Here is a 22,944-nt window from a genome sequence, read left to right as displayed (position 1 = left end):
GCATTTGCCATTTAAAAAATAACTAAGCTAATTGATCTAGACATTGAATTCCTCTGGCTTTATATGCTGCAACAGGAAACGTGCCACTTGATAATAATGTAAGGACATAGAGATGTCCCTGTTGTTATGCACGGCAAATATAGTAGACAAAACAAACATGTTTTTTGTCCTACATTCGGGATGTCACCGGGTTTCCAATTGGTCTCTTGATACCCAATTAACTTTCTCACGTGGCTGTTGGAGAGTTTAACAGAGAATCAGTTTTACACAGTGGTCTACAATTTTGTCTTCTCTGCCCGCACAGCTCGTCGTGCATCTTTACTTCTGTTTTATTCACACTGGTAGCGCATTTTATTAAGTAAGTCTATTTTTTTTCCCCCTCACCAGTTAATGATTGACTACCTGTTGATTACGGCTGTGTGAGGTCCTTGGTAATCGGTGAGAGAAGAGTCGCGTGTTCCCATAGATACATCCCAACAGATGAGCTCCCATGATGCCCAGCCTACATCAACTCGTTTGGCTTCTGGCATCACCTGCTGCGTAGCGGTGCACACGAGGCGGATGACTCTGTACCGTTTTCTCTGTAGCGGATTGCTGTTCTGCAGAACTTCTGGATAGTTAGTCACTTATAACGCCGGGGCACATCAACACGTTCATGCATGTGGTCATATTTTTATTCACTGACACCATCATCCACCTGTGAGCAGCCTTTTGCCCTGAACGACTCTGTGTCTAACTGCTGACATCCTCGAAGATCTCCACTCAAACCTACACGCTTGGCCAAGATGGACCAGTTTTAATGTAATTATAATGGCCTATATGCTCTTGTCTCGCAATTGGGATCAACCTGTTGCAAGTTTATTATAACCAAGATCTCTCCGTCGCGCGTCAGCCAGCTTTTACGCACAACGATGAGCTCGGAAAAGCCAAACTTTCTCTCTCAGCCCGTCGTGAAGAACATTTTCATGTTCCGGAACGGTGATCCTTACTATGAGGCACGCCGGATTGTGATAAACCAAAAGAGAGTGTCCAACTTCGAGACTTTGCTGAGAGAGGTAACCGGCGGGATACAAGCCCCGTTTGGAGCAGTGAGAAACATCTACACACCGAGAGGAGGCCACAAGGTGGACTGCTTGGAGAGTCTGCAGAGCGGGGAGCAATACGTCGCTGCTGGGAGGGAGAGATTCAAAAGACTGGAGTAAGACTAAACTAATGTTTGGCAAAATAATATTCAAATGTTCTTCTGACAGTGACTTAGCCTAAAGATTATATACATATGCATACATACTGGTGTATTACAGACATACAACTGTGACCAGGGATAACCCATCTGTTGCCTGCAGGAAGGCTGTCCACTGATAATTACTGTTAACAGTAAATAATTAAACTCTCAGCTGAAATGCACTGCACACACTGACTGGGACAAGCATTGTGTACATGCACAAATGCAGTCACTGAGCCATGGTCTTAAAGTTTATGTTTTAGTGACTCAACAGTTTTGCACCAGTGCTGAGTCATAGCACAAGGCAGGTGAGATCAGCGCTGTAGAGAAATGTGCGTTGCCTGGCCTAAAAATAAGTGTACTTATACTGCAGATAATAAGATCTGTGCAGCAAGTTATTCATAGAATGCAGTGGTGAAGCAGTTGAGTCGGAAGGTGCTCTGGTGGCATGAAGTTTGTATACTGCTTATTGACATATAGGTATTTTTAAATTTGGGTATGGCATACAATATATCCCCTGCTGCAGGACTGATGGAATATATAATACACTCCCACTGTCATCATCCTGCATACCACACTGTTGCTTCAATAACCAGAGGAGATGTGTGGAAAATCAGCCCTAATGCAAGAGATGATAAATACATGAATGATTTATGAACTCACTATTTATGTACATCTCCACAGTACATATGTTTGTACTTATTATGCATAATGAGTAGCTACAGTACACAGGTATTCTGCTTTAACTGACTTGTAGAGGTAGATAATATTACTTTCAACTGTGTTATGGCAGCACAGCCGGCAGCAAAGAAAACACAATATGATGGATATCTCTTATGATAAATGATCGTGCCAGCACATTCACAACCTTAATTGATGAATATAGTAATATGTCTTAGTTTGTGACTGAAAAATCAGAGTGCTGTGTATGTTTAATTTAGACTTACTTCTTTTTATGTTTGGTCTGTAGTTACCAACTGATTGGCATGAGAAGGAAGAGGATGTTGCAGACTCTTCCAATGCAGGTAAGTTGCTAAAATAAGAAAGGCCTCTTTAATGTCATTCTTGTGTCCAATCAGTCAAGAAAGTTGAGTACATACTGAATGCAGTAAAATGTCTATAGTAAGATAGGGCAATAGTTGTAGCAAATAGCAGTATATTCACATCTGTCTATTTTCTTTAAGACTTGACTTGATTTGACCCCTGCTTGACCAGAAAAAAAGGTACCATGGTGCTGTGGTACTTCATGAAGGTACAGCTGCCAATAACTGTGCTTGGAATTCCAATCTTTGGCATCATATTAACATAATCTGCAGAGATGGAACCGGTTTACATAATTTATATAGTCTTGTGAATCATCCTGACAGTCTTTGGGTGTGGTGCATCCTTGCATGCCCTTGGCATGAAATGATCCTCATGTTCCACTCCACCCTCCTGGTCCTTTAGTTTTACAGGAAGTAGTATAGGTAGACTCACCTGATTCAGTGGGGATGTACCATCACTCTGTCAGTTACTTGGAAACTCACTGTTGCCTGGACGGCATTTTAACAGTGATTAGACAGAAATCTTAATCTTTACACGGCACAAAAAAACTAATCACATATGGAGATCTTTTTTTTTTTCCTGAATTTCCAGCTGTCAGTTATGTAGTAGCCAAGGATGAACTTTTATTTATTTTTTAAATTGTTTTTGTTCTATTGAAGAATTTTATATTTAGTTTTAGAGATTAATGAAACCCTTCACAGGCTATGTTTTCAAGGCAGAGTTCCAGTTACAATATCCTGACTCAATCTAACTTTTCAACATTTGAAACGGCCACTAAATGCAAGATACATGAGGATTTGGGAACATCACCTCTACACTCATGCCCCCACACACAGTGTAAAGGTTTTAGAAAGATCATTTAGGCAAGGTGTAATGTTGAGCATTCCTCCCTATTGTTCTCTGTGAAGAATCACTTTGTTGTCGTCTCAATGGCCATGCATTATTGATTTATGGATCATAATCATCCCTCCTTTCAATGCATCTTTAATCACCAGCTATGAAGTCACAGCCAAAACAAGGGCAGCTTAAAGTCAGGTAGCACACAGGCTCATCTATTTTAAAAGTCAACTGCAGGTCCTCTTTCCAAATAAGACTTGGTTAAGGCACACGTATGTGTACTAGCATTAAAATACAAACAATATTGATCCATTCATATTCTTATGGGCATAATATGCAAAAACAGGTGCAAAGGTTTGACATGCTAAATTTAGTCAAAGAAAAAAAGGCAATGTCTTTGTCAGGGTATTCTCTAGTCTAGTATGAGCAGAGTGGAGCACTTTTTTTTTCTTTGTCTTTGACCTCCCCTGGCCAGATCCTCAGAATTGGATATGTCTGCCCTGTCTGTACACTGTAACATGCTAATCATACCAAAAGAATCAGGAGCTACTCTCTGTGTTCTTGATTTTGTCTTACCACCTGCTAGCAATAAGCGTATTCATCACCGAAAACCTCAAGGGCTTGTTGGTTGCTGCTGTGATTACGTGGTGAGCATAAAAAGAGCCAATTTAGTGTATAAGCACCCTGCTTCCCCATCACAACCTCACTTAACCTCAAGTTCAAGTTTAACTGTCACATATAATCATGCAGGTACAATCATAGTGAAATGCATTTCTACAATTTGTTAAAAAAATATATAATTAATTTGGAATAAAAAATAAAAAAACTAGTGGCCTGAGGGTAGAACCTCTTTCTGTGTCTCTTACTGGCCTGTTGTATCCAGTAGGATGCAACAAGAGAAAAGGTCTTTATGTGCGTAGTTGGGATCCCTAATGACTCTCCTACCTTATCTTTAAGGCAGGATGGAGCATCACCTATTGTACGTTAGGCTGACTGAACCACTCTTTGCTCCTTAGTTTTGCTGGTGTTTAGGAGAAGGTTCTTGTCTTCACACCAGTGGACCAGACTCACTACTTCCTTCAGACAGGCTTTTTCATTGTTATCAGGGGTCAGGCACACTGCAGCTAGTCAGCAAGCTTGACGATGGTGTTGAAGTCCGAATTGGCTAAACAGTAATGTGTGTACTTGGAGTATAGTGGGGGACCCAGAACACAGCCTTGAGGTGTACCTGTGACCTGTGACGTCAGCAAATCAAGGATACACGTGCACAGTGACATGTTTAATCCCGGGTGCTTGAGCTTTGTGATGAGCCTAGAGGGGGCAATGCTGGACTGTAGTCAATGAACAGCAATCTCACATCGATTGCCTTCCTGATTGTGTCAATTAATAATGAGAACTCTTAGGTGGCTGAATGCTTGGGAAATTAGTTTCTCTTGATTTTGAAAGCATTATAGAAAGGATTAACCATGGGTTACTGTTACTGACTCAGATGTACCATGTACCAGCCAGTATGCAGCTTATTCTGATCACAGCTCAAGATCCATATATTCTGACAATCGTCTCAACTATTAAGAAATGCCTTTTTAAACATTTATACTAGATTGTTATTACATGCCCTTTTACCATTAAATGATCTTATTTACTGATCTGTGTTTGATTGGGTGAGCTTAATTGGACCCACTTTAAGTAGTGATTAAAACTACTGCTTTTAATCAACAGTCATGTTAGTATATAAATCCAGTGATTATCTGAGATGGAAAGTGATCATAGTTATTTCCGCCACCAGCTATGCTCAAAACCTTTACACCACAAATTAGCACTGTATTTGGTTATTGATTTAGCTGCTTCTGATATCCGTACACTCTAGATGGAATAGAGTGGGTGTGCAGTGTAGTGAAGTGTATGAGCTGCATTTAAAGTACATGGTTTCCTGTTCAAAGTACCTGCTTTGCTGTAGGTTTCATCACTTAATGCTTATTAAATCTATGTAAGCTTAGAACAGTACAAAATATTGTTGTTTGCCAAACTAAATATGTTCATGCATGTGCAGTGGGAATTTTTCCCGCTGTACAATCAAATGTCACGTGCTGAGCATCAGTAGAAAAACTTTGTTATCTAGGAAAGAAATCTAGGATTTTTAGCTCCCCGAGGACTCATCCATGCCTCACCTTCCTTATTTTTTTCCTTGCTTGCATTGGTTACGAGCTACAGGTAATGATTCAAATGGAAGTATATTTGCAGCAGGAATTTTGAATATTCCAGAAAACATGTGAATTAAAATGCATTGTAATGTTTAATTATTGTCTGTGTTGTAAGAGCTTCTCTGTTTATGCAGTCAATATTTGGCCTGGCATCATGCCTTGTTACTGGTGAACTTGTTTATGAAGTATGTTTTTTAATTCTACTTTTCACCTTCACACCTCTGTTGCCAGGGTGCGCTCACAGAGCCCAGAAGACTTTTAATATACCTCCTCCCTTATCTCTCGCTCCTTCTCTCACAGGATCAAAATCTTAGTCTTAGAGTCACAGTGGGTTACCAGGTGTTATGGGACGGGACCTGCAGTGTTCACTCTTTGCAACCTCGCAACCTCAAAGGATTACAGAGAGCTCATTCTTTTGTTGTCACAGAGATGAGAAACAGATTCTTTTAGTGCACACAATAGCTCCTTTAGGGATAAACGCTTTTGATTTAAAACAATCTTGTTCTTTTAGACAGCTTACTTCCATTCCTCACAGCAAAAACATTAAAACAGTTTTAAAAGTAGATGGATTTTTAAATGCATAAGCACATCATTGTCTACAGTAAACACATTCTGCTACATCATGTTGCCAGTCTTGGTGGTCCTGATTCTCCAAGGAGGATCTTGAAGATCTACAGTATTAGCACTGTTGATTGCACAGCTATATTTAGGAGCTTACAGTATATGTTTTCCTTACTAACTGGACTCCTGGGTCCCCAAAGGCAAAAATCCCTAAAGTTTGTACAAGTTTGTTGTTGTTGAGTCTCCACTGGGAAACAAGAGCTGGCCTTAAATACACACTGGTCTGCTAACAAGCTTTTCAAGTATTTTAAGGTCCCCTGTCATTGGGACCCACAGATAGATAGATGTACTATGACATCTGTTTCTATCAACTGATTTCATCCCTCTTTTCCAGGCCAAACCACTGCCACCAAATCGAATCATTGTGTCAGCTCGATTCCTCAAACCCATCAAGGAGCCATGTACAATATTGTAAGTTCAGTTTTCTCTGATTTTACACTGTTTTCAGTTTTCCAGCAGGATTTTCAGATTCATTTATAATATACATATAAAATATATCTTTGCATATACCTTAATGTGAATATTTATAATGTATGTAGGAGATACACACACACACACGTGTCACTCTGCCATAGAGTTTGCATTACTATGTGTATGTTTTTTTTTACTTAGTGTGGTAGCAAATGGCGATGTCTTGAACCCTGCCATGAGGCTGTTGATCCACCAGAGGATGCTGGGCCAGTTTGAAAGAATACTAGAGATGATGACAGAGAAGATGGGTATGAAAGTCTTCGGAGGTGTTCGAAGGTACACATTGAAAAAAATGCTCACACTTCACATATGGTTTTGTGTTTTTCTTCATTTTCATACATTAGAATATAATTTCTTTATTTTACTTGTTAACAGAAAAACTCAAGAGCAGTACATGACAGGAATTGCAGACTTACACCATATGTTCTTCCATTATAGCAGATGATCTAATTAGATTTTCTAGTACAGTACCTTGCTGCATACATTTACATATAAATGGAAAAAAAAAAAGCAACCTGCTTCACAATACTGTTAACATGTTTTTTTGAATAGCTTGGCTCTTTTGATATATAAATATAGTGTATACACATTATGCTGACACAATAAACAATATGTGCTTGTTAATGTTTAAACTTTCTAGATAACCACATGAAACTCGTGTCTGTTTTCTAGTCTTTACACTTATGAAGGTCAGCAGGTGACTGATGGGAATCAGCTGGAGAGCGGTCAGCTTTATGTGGCTGTGGGTAGAGAGAAATTCAAGAAGCTGGCCTATAGTGACCTACTCTTCACCAAACCCAGAGGGACAAGGAGAGTCAATGGGTAAACACTGCTCTATTGAAAATATACAAGAGGAACATTATTGCTAGTAACTTGATAGTAAATGCAAACTGAAATTATTATTCTGCAACTTTGTGTTGTGCTGTAACTTTGTGTTGTAATATGCCTTGCCATTGTTTTATGAGATGCCCCCCTCTGCCTCAACCAGAAGCAAAATAATTTCATAATAGCCTTAATAGCTTTGGTATTTTCTATTTTCTTCCTTGCTTCTCTGTCCTCATACAGCATATGTAGACTCATACATAAGTTTGACATTTTGCATGTGAGTAGATCCTTCATGAAATGTGCAGTTGTGCTATGTCTATATATACTAACTACAGTAACCTTAAACAAGTACTTCATACTGAGTAAAGCATCTTAAGTTGTCCATTTAACATAAAGCAATCGTAACAATAACGATCAATGAAACACATTATTAGTATCCATCAGTATGTTCAGTCCAAAGTCATTCATGAAGAGTTGTGGAAATTTAAAAATGGAATACTATGACTACCAGGGATGGTTCTTGGATACCGCTGAGTTTGTGTTTGTATGTGCTCCGCTGTGGAAACTAATTACTCCTCTAGGGCAAATATCTACTTTCATATCTCCTGAAACCTACATCCCTTGGAACCAAATATTATTTTAATGTTGGATAATTTGCCATACACAAATAAAAGTGGTAGATGAACTTCTAAGTTCTATTGGGGTTTACATGGCTAATCAGTGCTGTAAGGCAAGCACTTAATACTTATTTATGTTCTTAAGATCACTTGTGTCTTTTTTGTTTGCAGAATGAAAGCTTATTCTCTACCGCCTATCTACAGATTCTCCAAGCAAAATGGAAATGTAAGAATCACGTGTGCCTTTTGCATGAATTATTTAGATTATTTAATTTTATTTTAGTATCCCAAAGTTAGAAATAAAAAATTAAACATGTTCATAACTTGCATATTGTACAGTGTTCACTTGCATAGAAATAAGGAGGGTGGAATTCTTGAACATACACAGAATAGAGGCAAGTATTTGATTTACTGTATAATTTAGTTGCTTTGAGTTAACTTAATGAGGGTTGGGTAGATGGATGAAAGATCTGGAGGATCAGCCAGTCATCAAATGTTAAAACCCAGTCTGCATGTTTCTCATTAACTGAACTTCTCCTCTATGTCTTTCAGAGTAAGTCTGTGGTCCGTAGCAGTGATAGTGGAGATGGAGACTCTAAAGCTTCTCCTCCGGTCCACAATGGCAACAACAACAAGGAGCACCTGTCCTCCATTGTTAGAGAGATCTCCCAGGCCAGACTCATGACCCTTAGGAAGAAGAGGAGTGGACAAAGCATGACCCTCAACATCTCTGACAATGGTAATGCAGAAACAAACAGAACAGTATGGATAGGCATGGAATATGTTTGTACCTGCTAATTTCCTGTGGCTTTTGGCGTTCAACAACACCACATTCAAAGATAGAAGTCAGGACATAGTACTGTAGCTCATGCAAGAGTTTTGTTTCAATATAAGAGATTAGTTGAATTATGCAGTGAAAAAAAGACTTGCTTAGGTAAAACCAAGAAAGAAATCAATGTATCTATACTTTAAAGTGCTATAAGTTGTAGTGTGATACATAAATCATCCAGTTTCAAAAACAACATTACTTGTTTGTTGACTGCGGAAATTTAATGTGTTTCATAAACACTAATGTCCTTAATTGCATTACAATATTTCAGTCTTGGTTTGTCCCAATGTAAAATTTGCAGGTTTTCCTTGGTCTCCAGCAGGGAATAATATGTTAAGTACATAGAACAATACATACTGCTCGACAGCACCCAGAGACTGTCAAAGAAAAAAAGGTTTAAAAAGTAAGACAGTTATCTGTTATTATTGTTTTTTCTTAAAGTATCAAGTGAATATCCAGGTGGGTGTACGCATACATTTGTGGTCCCATGTGCTTGAGGAATTAAGAAAATATAAGCCCGGTTCAAAAGGTATTCCTTCTCAAGTACAACGTTACACATAACATCCTGTAACTTCTCCATGATCTTTTAATGTCTGCATGTCTGAATTGTCTTCTCCTATAATTAATCACCATGACACATCAGTAGGGACAAACAGGGTTAAATACAGTTTTCAGTGACACACGGATATATGATGTAATGCATGGCCTTTGAATTCTTATGTAACCTGCTGCATTCTTAAATGTCCACATAGTGGCACTGTTGCTCTGCAAAAAAATATATATAACAAGAAATATTGAAAGTAGGTCTAGCATGATGACATTAACTACTTTTACAAGAAACACATTACGTCATCTCCTAGGCTTAAGATCGGTATATTATAATGTCCTGTAGAAACCCTGTATCTCCAGTTAGTCTTTATATTTCTGCTTAATGGCAGCTGGCACTCCTGTGTACATTAAGATGTTTTGTTGCTCTAACAGATGTTTGCCATTAAAGGCAGCTATACACAATGTATACTAAAATGTGAAAGGAAATCGAGAGCATTACCATTTTACACTAAAAGGGATTCTGACCTTATTGTAACACCTACTGCGGTACGAACCACATTACGTCATCTCGTGGCTCATGATAGATGTTGCCTGTTTCCTCGTCTGACAGGAGAGTTGACAGCAGAAGCCCAAAGGAGTGTGGAGAATTGTGTCTGTGGTTCAGGGGAGCTGGCATTTTGCATCAAAAGAAAGAGATGAGCAAATGTGTGTATGTGTCACTGTGTTTGCACGTGTGTATTTGAAACCTGTAATGTCACCCTCAAAATCCTCCGTACATCAGATTGCATGGCATGTCACATTACAGGCAGAGGAAAACATGTTGCATTGGTCTCCTTGGGTGACATTGACCAAAGATTGAATTAACAGACAGACAGCTCGGAAAACAAGATCAGGCATTAGACAAGATGGTTTGAATGGTTTAGAGAGCATATCACATTCTCATGCACCCTTCACTTTTGACCTATAAAGTCTTTTTCAAGTGCTATCATGTTTACCAGACTAAATGTTTGCCTTATTTGTATAGCTTAGTAGCTGGTTGGAATTTATCGAATGCAGTCTCTGTATGGTAGTTAGTCTGTCTCTGTCTGTGGTTCTGAACAGAGGTTTTTTTTTTATTGTTTGGGCATTTGGCTTCTCAAAAGCAAACAGGAGCTGAAATCTTAGCTGCCTATTGGCTTATCAAAAACAAATGATTTCTGTACCTATTTAGCAGCTACGTTTAGTGCTGTGGTCCTGTTTGTCCAGTTTAGCTTCTCAATAGGCGAAAAGTATTTGTATTACCCTTGTGTAGTGATTCACAACAACACACAGGTGTTTTTTTGGTGTTATTTTCCCTTTGGGAAATCCTGCCCTGGCTTTGGTTATGAGGTAAACACATCCCATTCTGGTGCCAAAGGGATCGCAGCCAAAATGTTGGGCTGACTGGCAGAGGCCGTGGAAAGAACAGTGCATGAAAGCCACACTTCAGATCTCTGGTGTTCTGGAACATTGGACTAAAAACAAAAGATTATTATAAAGGTGCATTATAAATGTATTTGTGTGAGAGCGAAAGGGGGGGTAGAAAGATATACAGATTGACAGACATTGGCACAAAATAATATGATGGGAGAGGGAGGAGAAAAAAGACAAATGAGACAGAGTGACCCTGTAACTGGAGAGTCCCCCTCTGTTCTGTGCTGACTCTGTTGTGACAGGGATGTTAGTTTTTTGTGTGTGTGTTTGTGTGTGTCAGTGTGTGTGTGTGTGTGTGTGTGTGTGTATCGGTATGCCAGTCCCCATTATTCACTGTCTATCAGCTGCTAGGAGCCCGACTGAGGATAACTCCAGCAGTTTCTGTCTGGTGTATTGTAAAGCTTCTGACTTTTCTGCTTCATTAGAGTAAACACAGTGGTGACTGACAGCAAAGACAAGGGAGGGGAGGCAGTGCGACAACTCATGCAGCAAAGGTCATGGAATGAATTTGAACTCACTATAACAAAGACATTTGGCTTAAAAGACTTAACCAACAAGACACATCGCCTGTTGTACGCTTCACTCAGCATAGTTACACTTGGAATGGAAGCTTTTTTAAATTAGGGGCGGGGGGGTATTGATCGAATTCGGACAGTGCTAGGTTTTACTTTGAAAAACACATCCGTGTGCAGGTTGTAAGTAACCGATATGCAGTTGTTACTAACCTCAAAATAGAAATACGTAGGGTGTTTATCAGCGTTCTCTTTCATAAAGGGCCTATGTGACCAGTTCAGTGAATGGCACCCCCAAGAAGAGAGGAGAGAAGAAATAAAAAGAAAAGCAACAGGAATGGGGAAAGGGAGGAGAATAAAAGACAGCAGAAAAAAGTGTGTTTTGACAGGTGAGGGGGCACAGGATGTAAAGAGAAGGGGAGATAAAAGAGAAGGTTAAAGAAGTGGGAATAAAAGGTTGAGATGATGAAGGGAGGAGAACATAATGAGGATGGAGAAGGAAAAAGGGAGTACAGGTGGAATCAAGTAGTGAATCTGATGAATAGCCTGAGATGGTGGAGCATGGGCATTGGATGGAATAAAAAGGCCCAGAGATACTGAAGGGTAGAGGGTTGGGGTGAGGTTTGGATAATTGCCTTTCATTTAGATAATCTCTCCATTTAGAGTCATCAAAGCAGAATTTTACTTGCCTCTGCCTCTTGCTGGGGCCAAATTGCTGCTCTGAAAATCAACAAAAGAGCCTTGCACTTATAAAGGAAGGACACACTGTACAGGAAGGTATGGACAAGAGGAGAGAGAGAAAAAAGGCAAAGAGAGAAAAGAAAAGGAAAGAGGTCCGCTGACAGAGCGAAGTGTGTCGACTGATTATCTGGACTCTTAAATTAGTTGTATATGCTTCTGTACATAATGAGGAGGCCACATTAATGGCTTTTTGATTTGCAAAATGATGTGTGTGTCCTTTAGAGCTATTCTGATCAAAAAAAAAAAAAAAGATAAATAAATAAATAGGAAGCAAATTGTCCCCCTTTAGATAATGGTGGGACCTTGGCCAAGAACTATAATATTGATGCATGACAGCGGCACAGTTTTATTCCAAATATGCAGGATTGACAGACTGATAACTGAAAAATTATTTCAGAGACTAGTTGAGACTCAACGCAGCCAGAACAGTCATGCACAAAATGTAACATGATGTAGTACCTTTATGCTTATTTCTTTAGTAACGATTGCACAGCTGGAATCATAACTAGCGACTGACGATACTGTGGAAATGGTGATTCACTCGGATGAGGATTCAAGCAACCTCATAACCATCATTTTTTGTTGCCTTACAGTCGAGTTCAGGGGCAGGTTATTTAATGGAAAAAATAAATAAAGTAAATCATATGTCACTATGTTGTGAGATCCGCAGTCATGATTTCCAGCGCTGAAAATTTCACACTTGTGTGTGGAAAACTTTGGAAGCAATGAAATATATGCAATCTCAGCAGCCTGAAACCCAGCAATATGGTAAACATATGGTTTAATATCTCTAAAAGGAAAATTTCCAGTTGATTTTACAACTGCAAATTGGACACAAACATTGTAAGGTCTTTCTCCCGTGTTCTTTCACACACAAACACTTTTGTATCCTTATTGTCCAGTCTCAGTTTCTCAGCAAGGTTCATTCAGCCTTTTCTTTAAGACTGCAGATGGTGAGTTCCAAGTAACCAAGGTACAGCGAGTGCGCTAAGCGATATCAATGAAACCTCAAGGACATTCACTTTGCAAAGAACCCTGTGTTCTGAGTAGCCTGCTACCTCCTTTTCATGTACTTGCCTCCATCTTTTTAATGTGGCAGGAGCCAATTCAGTTTACACTACATGATGTATCCACATTACGTGCATTTCTATTATTTTTATTGAACGGAGTTTGATTTGAAGTCAAAACCTTTTTTTCTAAGTTGAGCTTTTTTTTTTTTTTTTTCAGAAAAATCTATTTTAAAAAAATCTAAAAGGAAACATTCCTGGTATTATTAACAAGTTTAATGTCAGAGAAATGAAGACTGCTGCAAGTGTGTGTGCGTTTGCACATACCCAAGCCATCCAGCCGGATCAACCTTCTGCCTCTGGTGTCATAAAATGTGATGCTGCCTTGGGGAATTAAGTCTGTTCGCATATGTATCTATAATTCCTGTCAGAGTGAAATGTGGTTCAAAACATCGTTAGGAGGCAGGAGACATGTACACAAAGAGGCAGTGTGTCTTAAACCATGTGCCCATGTCAAAAAAGAGGCTCAGCAGCAAAGGATGAGAAATGGCAACATTTAAAGGAAGTTCTTTTTTCCTTGCCAAGTTCTTAGAAAGTGTGGTTTGTGAGCACTGTGTTAAAAATATTTATGTGCGCGCCTGTTTTTTTATGTGCGTTCGTACACACGCTTGTATGTTCAGCTTCAGACAACACGACCATCTTTCCCAGTCCCTCCTTCATTATTCCTCTGCTTTCATCTCTCTCTTTTTTAGTACAGCAGAAAAAGGTTCTTCATGACCCTTTGATGCAGGATTACTGGATTAAAGAGCAGGGCAGCTGTACTAATCTGCCACATTAATCTGTTAACAAGTGTTTCAGCTGTGACATACAACAGTGCCGACTGTGACACGTAAAGTATAGGGTTAGGGTAATGTGTGACACTTTCGATGACACAAATTTTCTTCATTTCTGTCACTTCTAATATAGCATGCTTTACGCATTTCAGTATTTTTTTTGAGCGTGAGCTGTTAGGCACACATCTGGAATAGTTGCGATAGGAACATCATCATCTACAATGTTTGTATCAGCCTGAGACATGGAAACAGCTTTGACATTCAACCTAAATGGCAAGAGTAAATATCTGGCATTTGTAGAGATCTAAAGTTTGCATGATTTGTTGGAGATGGGCTTAGGAGGGCATCTGAAGTGATGTCAGTTATGCACTCGTGGGTTCATTTTCAGATGATGTACATTTCTATCATTTACCAGTTTAAATCCAAATTATGCAGTGTAGGGTGCAAATAGAAGAGAAAACATATTGCAAAAAGTATAAATCACATCAGCACAATACATTTAAAAGATGAAGGAGTAATGAGAAGAGTAACTAGTTCATAAAAGGCTTCGCTTGTGTTAACGGGTATTGAATCCAATACATAAGAAGTCTTTTTTTTTTCCTATTTAGTGACTGCATTGTTCAAGCTGCAAGTCCATAATTTCATAATTAAATAGCCAACCATGCATTACTCTTTACTAAGACTATAAAATATTGCATAGAAGTCATCTTTTAAATTGTGTTTTATGTGTTAAAGAAGAACAATGTAATTTTAATTTTATATATTACACTGATTAGACAGAAGCTGGAATACAACCTTTATGTCATAAAGAAGCTGGCTGATAACATTTCAGGCTCCTGTGAGAGAAGTGAGAGAGAACAAACTTTATAAATTATTAAAATATTTAGCTGAAGCCATGACCTTTATAAATATTACTCTGCCTGTCTGACTGCGACATTGTTAAGCAGAGCTTTCCTCTCATTTAATGTCAAAGCTATTTAAGCACAGAGCTACGCATTACACAGTCATAGGCATTTTCTCCACTAATGAAAAAATAGACTCAAGAGATAATGTGTGGTATTTATTTTTTCAGATGGATTTTAAAAACAAACCTTAAAGCGAATGACATCATACATTAGAAATACTTTATGAAATGCATTTCATAGTGACAATACTGGTGTATATGTCGTGCCCACACACAGTATGAGATCTCTATATCTGCTTTGGTGCATTCAAGATGTTGATTTATAATCATACTTATGATATTTCTGTCCTAACCACAATTCACTCAAGACTTGTTGACATTCAAAGCTTTAAAAGGACCACTAGTGACCTAGCATTACACTTACATAAAGTTGTGGGACACAGGGAGACTTAAAAAGAATATTTTTAAAAAAGAAAGGTCAAAATCGAAGTAGCAGGGCTGACATATTGTGACTACGTTGGTAAAGGGCCAAAACACTGGATCCTACAGGATCCTACCATAATGTAGTTCAATGGTGCTTTTTTTTTTTTTTAAACAGTTTTTAGTGGCTAAGAAATGGTCCTTTTGACTTGTAAATTGAACTGCATGTATAAAGTAAGTCACAATTTAGTGTTTCCAAATAATTAGCATTACAGAATGTGTGCTTGGCAGTGATAAAGTGGATTGTTGACTGTAACATTTTTATTTTTATTTTACAAACTAATAATTCCCTGAATACCTTCACTGGTATTTTGAATGATACACCTATGAATTACATGAAAATATCGTGTATGTATGCATGACAGAAAAAGAGAGAAACAGATGAACAAGCACAATGTCAAGTCATCAGATTTTACACAAAGCAGCTGGTTTGTTTTTCTGTGTCACATCTCTATAAACTCAGTACCAACTGGGCCCTTTCTTATGGTGGCTGCCCATACAGTCATTAAATGTTTTAACAAGACCCTGGTCAGTGACTGGAGCACACTTGCTGAGTGGCAACATTTCATAATTACCATTCAGCGTTACTATGCATAGTTTTACAACCCACCATAACTCAGCTATGTGCTGAGTGGGTTAAATCAGCTGGGTGTAAATAAGCAATATACTGTACTGTGTGGCGATATATGTGAAGTGTTGTATGGAGTGATTTAGGTAGATTAAGTAGTACATCAAGACTTGAGTGTTTATTTAGCACTGCAGAGCTAATCCGGTGAAAGTAGAATTGGCCATGTCAACGATTTTTTTTCCACGTGTTGGTTTATAAGCATAAATACCCTGCATCTTAAAACAGTGATTTGTATTTATTTTGAACTACAACCTGCCAATTAGGGATTGATTTTTCAGAAGTTGCTTTTAAATAATCCAAAGAGCCAAAGAGAAAAAAAAACACACACACAATTATACTATTGACCATGGAACCCAAAGCAAATCTAAGAATACATATTCCCATTATACTTATAAAGCAGATGCCAGTCTGTGAGAGTTAATAAGGCCTGGGTGTCTCATGGTGCATATGTACAGTTAACATTGAGAGCTCAACGCACTTACAAAGACACATGCAAATAGAAAAAACACAATCAAATTCAGAAATAATCATTATCAACTTGACAACACATGCACAACATTTAGGGAAGAAAAAAAAAGCTCACAATCTACACAGCACAACATAAGTGTTTCCAGAGGACACTAGTGCTGAACATGGCTTGGACATGCTTGTTGTTCCTATGGTTTTTGAGTGACGTTTGAAAGATCAGCATCTGGTTATGTTTATGGTGGACTTATGCACTGCTGTACTCTCTGCATATGTAGACAGTGAATATTACACCCTCTAGAGCCAAAAAGGGCTTTCTGAGGTGACCTGGATAGCTAGCCTGCATAATAAACATATAGGCATTATCTGATGATGTTGGTGATTACCATAAAGGCTATATGTCAACTACATGTACATGTCAACACTGGTGAACCAGATAGTAAAGTTTAATATCTGTCATAAACCCTAACTCCTCAGAAATCATTAAAATGAGTGATAGAAATCCACTTTTTGGCTCTACAAGGTACTGGGCGGACATGGGCTAGTTCTAATTTAATTTGTTATAGATGTTTTCTTGTGTCAAAGATGTTTTCTTGTGTTTTGTCTATTTGCTTGTGTTTGCTTAAGCTACAGTGATTTTAGGCCTCAAGGCCACCTCAACAACAAAATAGATGCAATAAAAAATCTGGATTCATTAAGTTGTGGTGATAGAGGCTTTATCTTGGTCAGAATTCCTTTCATTTCAAAGACTCAACAACCAGTTATTGTGGATGTTGGTTGGTTGGTTAGTAAGTTTTCACAGTTAATGCTTGATATGCTTTTGATAATTTTATCATCAAGCAGGATGCATCAGGACCATCAAGTGGAAACAATATATTTATATAAAAAGGCAGACATCAATTGTTTTTTTTTGTTTTTTTCTTAATTTTTTTATGTTTTCTTTTTAGATTTTAGTTGTATTCAGTTCATTAGGGTTTTCCCAGAGTCATAGTGCTAAAATCCTAAGAAAATGTACATAAAAGCTTCCGGAGAAACTTGAATAAATTACTTGCACAGCATTAAAATCAGCAGGTTGGTGCACAGCATGGTGAATTCACAACTGTTAAAAGCCACATACATCCTTAATAAACCCATTCATGGTTCCATTTGCAATAAAAAAAAATGTATTCATGCTCTGGTCTGCTACAGATTTCCTGTGAAGTCAAAAAAAACTTAATTGCACTGCGCTGTGTGGGTTTCATCAAGAAATGCTTCAGAAGGAGAAGGAAAGCTTTTAAACATGATATTAGACCCTGCAAGCTTTGCTAGACCGTGCCAGACACAGTTGCTTACTCAAAGTCTACAATGGAAGACTGAAGAAAACACTGATGTAATGCACATCAACACTGACTCATTTTTTGCTATTAGAATGATGGTGTCTCACGAAAGAAATCCAGTGATGTACAATGTAGGTCCTCAATTCTGTCCAACAAAGGAAAAAGTTTACATGCTGGTTCATTACCCAAGTTTAAACTCATTGCTGCAACTTCTGTAAACTAAAGGAGCTTGGAGGCAAGGTGCACCTTCTTGCTTACACTCTGTTTGAATTAAATGAACACTGTTGACAGTATAGTTCAAGTTCAGGGTTCATTTGAGCACAGTGAGCAGCAGGGGTGTGTTTCTGCCATGATACATATTGTTTTATTAATTAAACTGATTAATACAATCCATATATATTTCATGGAATAGTATTTACATCATGTTACCTGGTGTAAACTGCACACTGGATTCCTCCCCAGTGCGTTAGGGTTCCTAGAATTGGATGAGCACATCAAATGGAAACACAGATCAAAGCAATGCTGTGAACTGTTACTGTGTGTAGCTGAGGTGTAGAGACAGAGATCACAAAAACACTTTTTTGTTTTTTTTTGTTTTAACAAAGCAGTCCCCTAAAAACTAAAATCCTGCAGCAGTAAGGCAGAATAAATGTGTTGGTAAAAAGAGAGATGCTTGTTGAGGAGTGGGAGGTTATTGTGGTTTACTACCTGCTATCACTTCATCTTCAGCTGTGTTTTATTACATTTCTCTGGAACAACAGTCATTTATAACTTTACCTTTCATAAGAATGGCAGCAAGAGCCATTTATATGAGTAATTATACCCACTTACACTTGCATCCTTGTTTTACCTCATGCTGATGGATGAGATGTAGCATTTCTCCTGTAATGTTGGTGTGCTCTGTCAGTGTTTGTGTGCCAATTTAGGGCTGTGTGTGTGTGTGTGTGTATGTGTATGTGTATGTGTATGTGTATGTGTATGTGTATGTGTATGTGTATGTGTATGTGTATGTGTGTGTGTGTGTGTTTTGTTTTATTTTGCCTTATAATGAAAGAAAAAAAAAAAAGGAGCCAGACATATATTTACTATTACACACACTTGCACACACACTTACGTAAAACTGTCTAGCCATTTGCAATGCCAGGACACAAATCCTCTGGATTTAATGAAGAGCAAGAAAGGATTCTAAATATTGTGTTTAATTTGATTTAGCATTTTCATGAGCCTGTGCCTCATCCGTAAATCACGTTAAGATGTTTAGAGTCGCTGAAGCTCATCCACTGCTTACTGCTTACGCTCGATCGTTCGGCCCTCACTGTTAATGAATGCGGGCAATTTCCATAAAATATTCTTAAAGAGGTCCGTTATTATTACCATAACGTTTCATCTCCCACCATAGCTAAACTTCAATCAGTTTTGCATTTGAAATGCATTAAATGTCTCCATAAACTCTTCTAATCTCTACTCGAGTCATTTTTCTTCTTTAACTGGTAGGTGCAGAAAAGGAAACTAATAATAAAGACATTAATTACACTGTTCTGTTATTTATTTATTTATTTATGTACCCTGACTGTTTTGCCATTTATTTCTGATTGGAAATTTCAGTCTCATCCAGTGTTTCAAAACAAGTGTGTAATTATGTTGTTTATCAGAGCATATAGTTGAATTCCTCTTATAATGTTTTGGATTAATTACTCCAAGGCCTTTGATGCACATCCTTACACGTAAACTAAAAAAAAAACATATCTATATTAATTTTGCACTCCAACAAACCTGCCTTGCTCAGATGATTGCTTCAATAGAAATGAGTGTATTGCTGGTGTTTTGCTGAGTATTGAGTTGTAGTGTGTGATGTCTTCATTCAGGTGATGACAGGCGCTTCCTCTGGCGAGATATGTTCTTGTCATCTTGCAGACTGTTATAAGGAATCAAAAATGTGTTTGTGTGTTTTTTTTTTTCCTCTTTTGACCAACTGCTTTACTTTCTCTCTGTCTTACATCGTGTGTCTTGGGTAGAATAATCTTGACAGCATCTTGCAAAATGTCAAAATCAGGAAATTGAAAAAAGCTTCAACAGATGAAACAAGTAATTTAAAATCAAATCAAAAAGAAAATTTGGAGTCCAAATTGATTCTGCTAAAATTGAAAGTCAAGGGTGCTGGTTAGCTCAGTACTGTAGGTACTGTGCTCTCCGTGTACAGAGGCTCAGTCCTCGCTGCAGAGGTCCAGGGTCCATACAATAATACAGTAGTTTTTTTTATTTTTATTTTTTTTATTAACATCATATATCCTAATAGACCTGTGGTGATTGTTAGGGTGATTGCTGCTAATAATGACATTGATCTAATGTGGCTTTTGTATTCTGAATCTTCTTCTTCTTGTTGTCTGTAAAATGTTTTCTGCCTCTCTCTGTTGCACTCCATTGTCAGGGGAAGTTGTTTACCTCCCTGAAATACCCATGGGATGTTTTACACCTTCACCACCAGGTGTCACTCTTATGCTGTGTTTGCTCAAGCCTGAAAGCACAGCTGTGTTTCAACAAGTCACTTACTGACGGATGCATAAAAGCTCTCTTATTTATAAGGGAGGCTTTATGGATTTCTGAAATGATGTAATGGACTCAAGGTTTCGGGTATTGAAAAGTAGTCAGCACATCAAGGAAAAATGAATGTGTAAAATTGCATTAGAGAATGAAAAGCACACTAAAACAAGGCTTTTATATAACGAGAGTGGCATTAGATTCATCTGAGTTAATCAGCACATGTCCTGTTTGAGATCGTTTTAAGTAAAAACATATCACATCTTTGTATTTTCCTCTTCAAAACAGAGCTTGTTGAATCTAAATATTATTCATGTCTTTACATGCAGTTACAATTTTATTCCCTCTGTCTCTCTTTTCTCTGATTTGGTTTAAACCTGTGTGTGATGGAATAAGTATTTGCACCAGGATGACACCTATCGTTCACCTTTATGTTTTAGCGGCCCTAACAAGCCCATTCAGGACACAATATCACACATTAGGATGAAACACATGGATTTCTATATGTCACATTGCTCACAGAAACACACGTAAAAACCATTTCATTGGTTTCCAAGAAACTTCTGTAGAAATTAGCCAACGCCTCTCTCACATTTACAGTAATCATGTTAAAACCTCCGTTTTTTTCTCTCTCTCTATTTCCTAGATGACCCTGAATCAAAGGCAGATGATGGAAACACTGAGGAAAAAACCCCTCAAGACCAGCCAGCTGAAGAGGTAAACACACACATATTACAGGGACAAACAACGCCATCTGTGTAAAGAGACGTATGTGTACACTGTGTTTGATCCAACCTCTCATTAGGGCACACAGCAGGCACGTTGCCTGACATAATGTTGTGTGTCTGGTTATTCTTGCACAGTGATACCCGCAGAATGATGTGTCTTCAGCTGTAATTGGGATATTCTGATCTCTTTATATGTTAACACATCTATAATACCTGTTTTCACTTATTAATGTTTTATGCTTTACGATACAGTATTCATATTAATATCACAAATTAGTTTGATTGGTGTTTGCTCACATGTGTTTGTATATAATTATGCAATACCTTTTATTGAATTATCCAGTGATTAGTTACATATGTTACATATTAATGAACATATTATTTCATAAGATGAAATGCTTGTTGTTTCTTCACTACTTGTTGCATATTGATTGACGTGCCATAAAAACAAAGAAAAAACAACCTTTGGCTCCACTTGATTTGTAAGTGCTCATGATTCAATAGTGCTGTCACTCTCTTTCAGGAAAGTGTAGGTCACACAGAAAATTACTGTAAACAATCCAATTACGCTATAGGCCTGTTAAAATATTTAGAGCTTATAAATTGTGTCTGTGGTATTATTGCATTACAGAAACCTGCAGATGATGATACAAAAGCCGCAGAGGAGAATGATGAAAAGGCATCAGGGAAGGTAGAAGAGAAGGAGGAGGCCGCTGCTGAAAACACCAAAGAAGAAGACGAGTCCATGAACAAAGAAGAAGTAAAGGAGGACAAACAGGAGACAAATGATGAAAAAGAGGGAGAGGCAACAACGGGATCGGAGGAGAAGAAGGAGAAGGAGGAGGAGGAGAAGGTAGAAGCTGAAGTGGAGGAAGAGGTCACGGATGAGTGCAAGGAGGAGGTTAAGAGTGAGGAGCAGGGGTCCAGTAGTAGCAACAGTGATAAGAACCAGGACAGTAAAGAGAAAGAAGATGAAGGCCATACATCTTCTGAGGGTGAAAAGAATGAGCAAGACAAAAATAAAGACAAAGAGAAGCAAGATAAGGACAGTGGAGAGGGGGAGAAAGACAGTGAGGTTAATGATGTAGACAAAAGGGAGGAACAGAAAGAGACAGAAAACAGCAAAGAGCCAGGGAAGACTGAGTCGGATAACGAGACAAAAGAGAATGATGGCAGCAGAAGTAACAGTAGAAACAGTAACCACAGAGAAGATGGGAGCAAAACTCGAGAGGAAGCTACAAAAGAGTCAGGAGAAGAAGAGAAAAAGGTAAACGGAGAGGTCAGTGGAGAAGCTGATGAGGTGAAAAGTGAAGCGGAGTTGGCCACAGAGGATAAAAACTCAGCGAGTAACAAAGTTGCCACAGCAAATGGAGAGAAAGCAGAGGGTGATGATAAAGGTAATCAAGATAAAAGCAAGAAAGAGAAGGCTTAGGGAAGAAGGAGAGAGTGTCAGTTACTGGCTGAGCCATGCTGAAAATAGTAAGCAATACTTACAGTTCAATCTAAACATATTGAAGGTGGCAGATTGAATTTGCAGAAAGCAACGCAAGACGTAATCAGAAATATTTTACTAGATGGCCTCGTAGAATCTGCACTGATAAGAAAGCAGCGTCTCAAAGTGGAGAAGGTAATAGAAGCTTTGAAAGACTGACTGCTGAAAGGACGTCAAGTACAAAAACACTATCATAATTTCAGGTATGCATTCAAAAGCTATTTATCATATAATATCATTAACTATCATGTTTGAAACAGACAAAACCAATAAAAGCTTTAGTTATATACTCAATATACTAATATATGTTTTTCATTAAGACAGACCTCTTTTTGCTTTATTGTTTCAGTGTAGAGTGTCTTTGAGGGCTGTAGTAAGTGATGCTGGGAAAAATAAATGTAGGTACAGTCAAATGTTGAATGTTTTAAACATTATTTTCATCAGGTATGATTGTGATTATGGTTTTTAGAGATGTTTTTTTGTATGTATGGTATTTTTGTTTATTTCCCCAAACAAGTGATACCATTGAACTTTAAGTTTAAGTACAATAAGCTATGTGTTATATTGTAAGCATACTGTATGTATCTGAATGTTCAGCTCAGTTTTATGATGACATATTCCGAATAATAATC

The 22,944-nt window shown here is 38.1% G+C and overlaps 1 protein-coding gene across 1 annotated transcript; it reads left to right on the top strand.

The window, feature by feature from the left end:
- The first annotated feature begins 539 nt into the window (after positions 1-539).
- Positions 540-22,252, top strand: LOC104940437 (doublecortin domain-containing protein 2). Its single transcript, XM_027287171.1, has 10 exons — positions 540-1,198; positions 2,193-2,247; positions 6,260-6,336; positions 6,538-6,672; positions 7,069-7,218; positions 8,010-8,064; positions 8,391-8,577; positions 20,739-20,809; positions 21,452-21,575; positions 21,618-22,252. The coding sequence occupies exons 1-10, from the start codon at positions 912-914 to the stop codon at positions 22,250-22,252; spliced, it is 1,776 nt and encodes a 591-aa protein (XP_027142972.1). The 5' UTR covers positions 540-911.
- Positions 22,253-22,944: the final 692 nt, after the last annotated feature.

This window comes from Larimichthys crocea, chromosome XIII (genome assembly GCF_000972845.2).
Source record: "Larimichthys crocea isolate SSNF chromosome XIII, L_crocea_2.0, whole genome shotgun sequence".
Taxonomy (NCBI): Eukaryota; Metazoa; Chordata; class Actinopteri; family Sciaenidae; genus Larimichthys; species Larimichthys crocea.
This window is presented reverse-complemented; position numbering and strand designations above follow the sequence as displayed.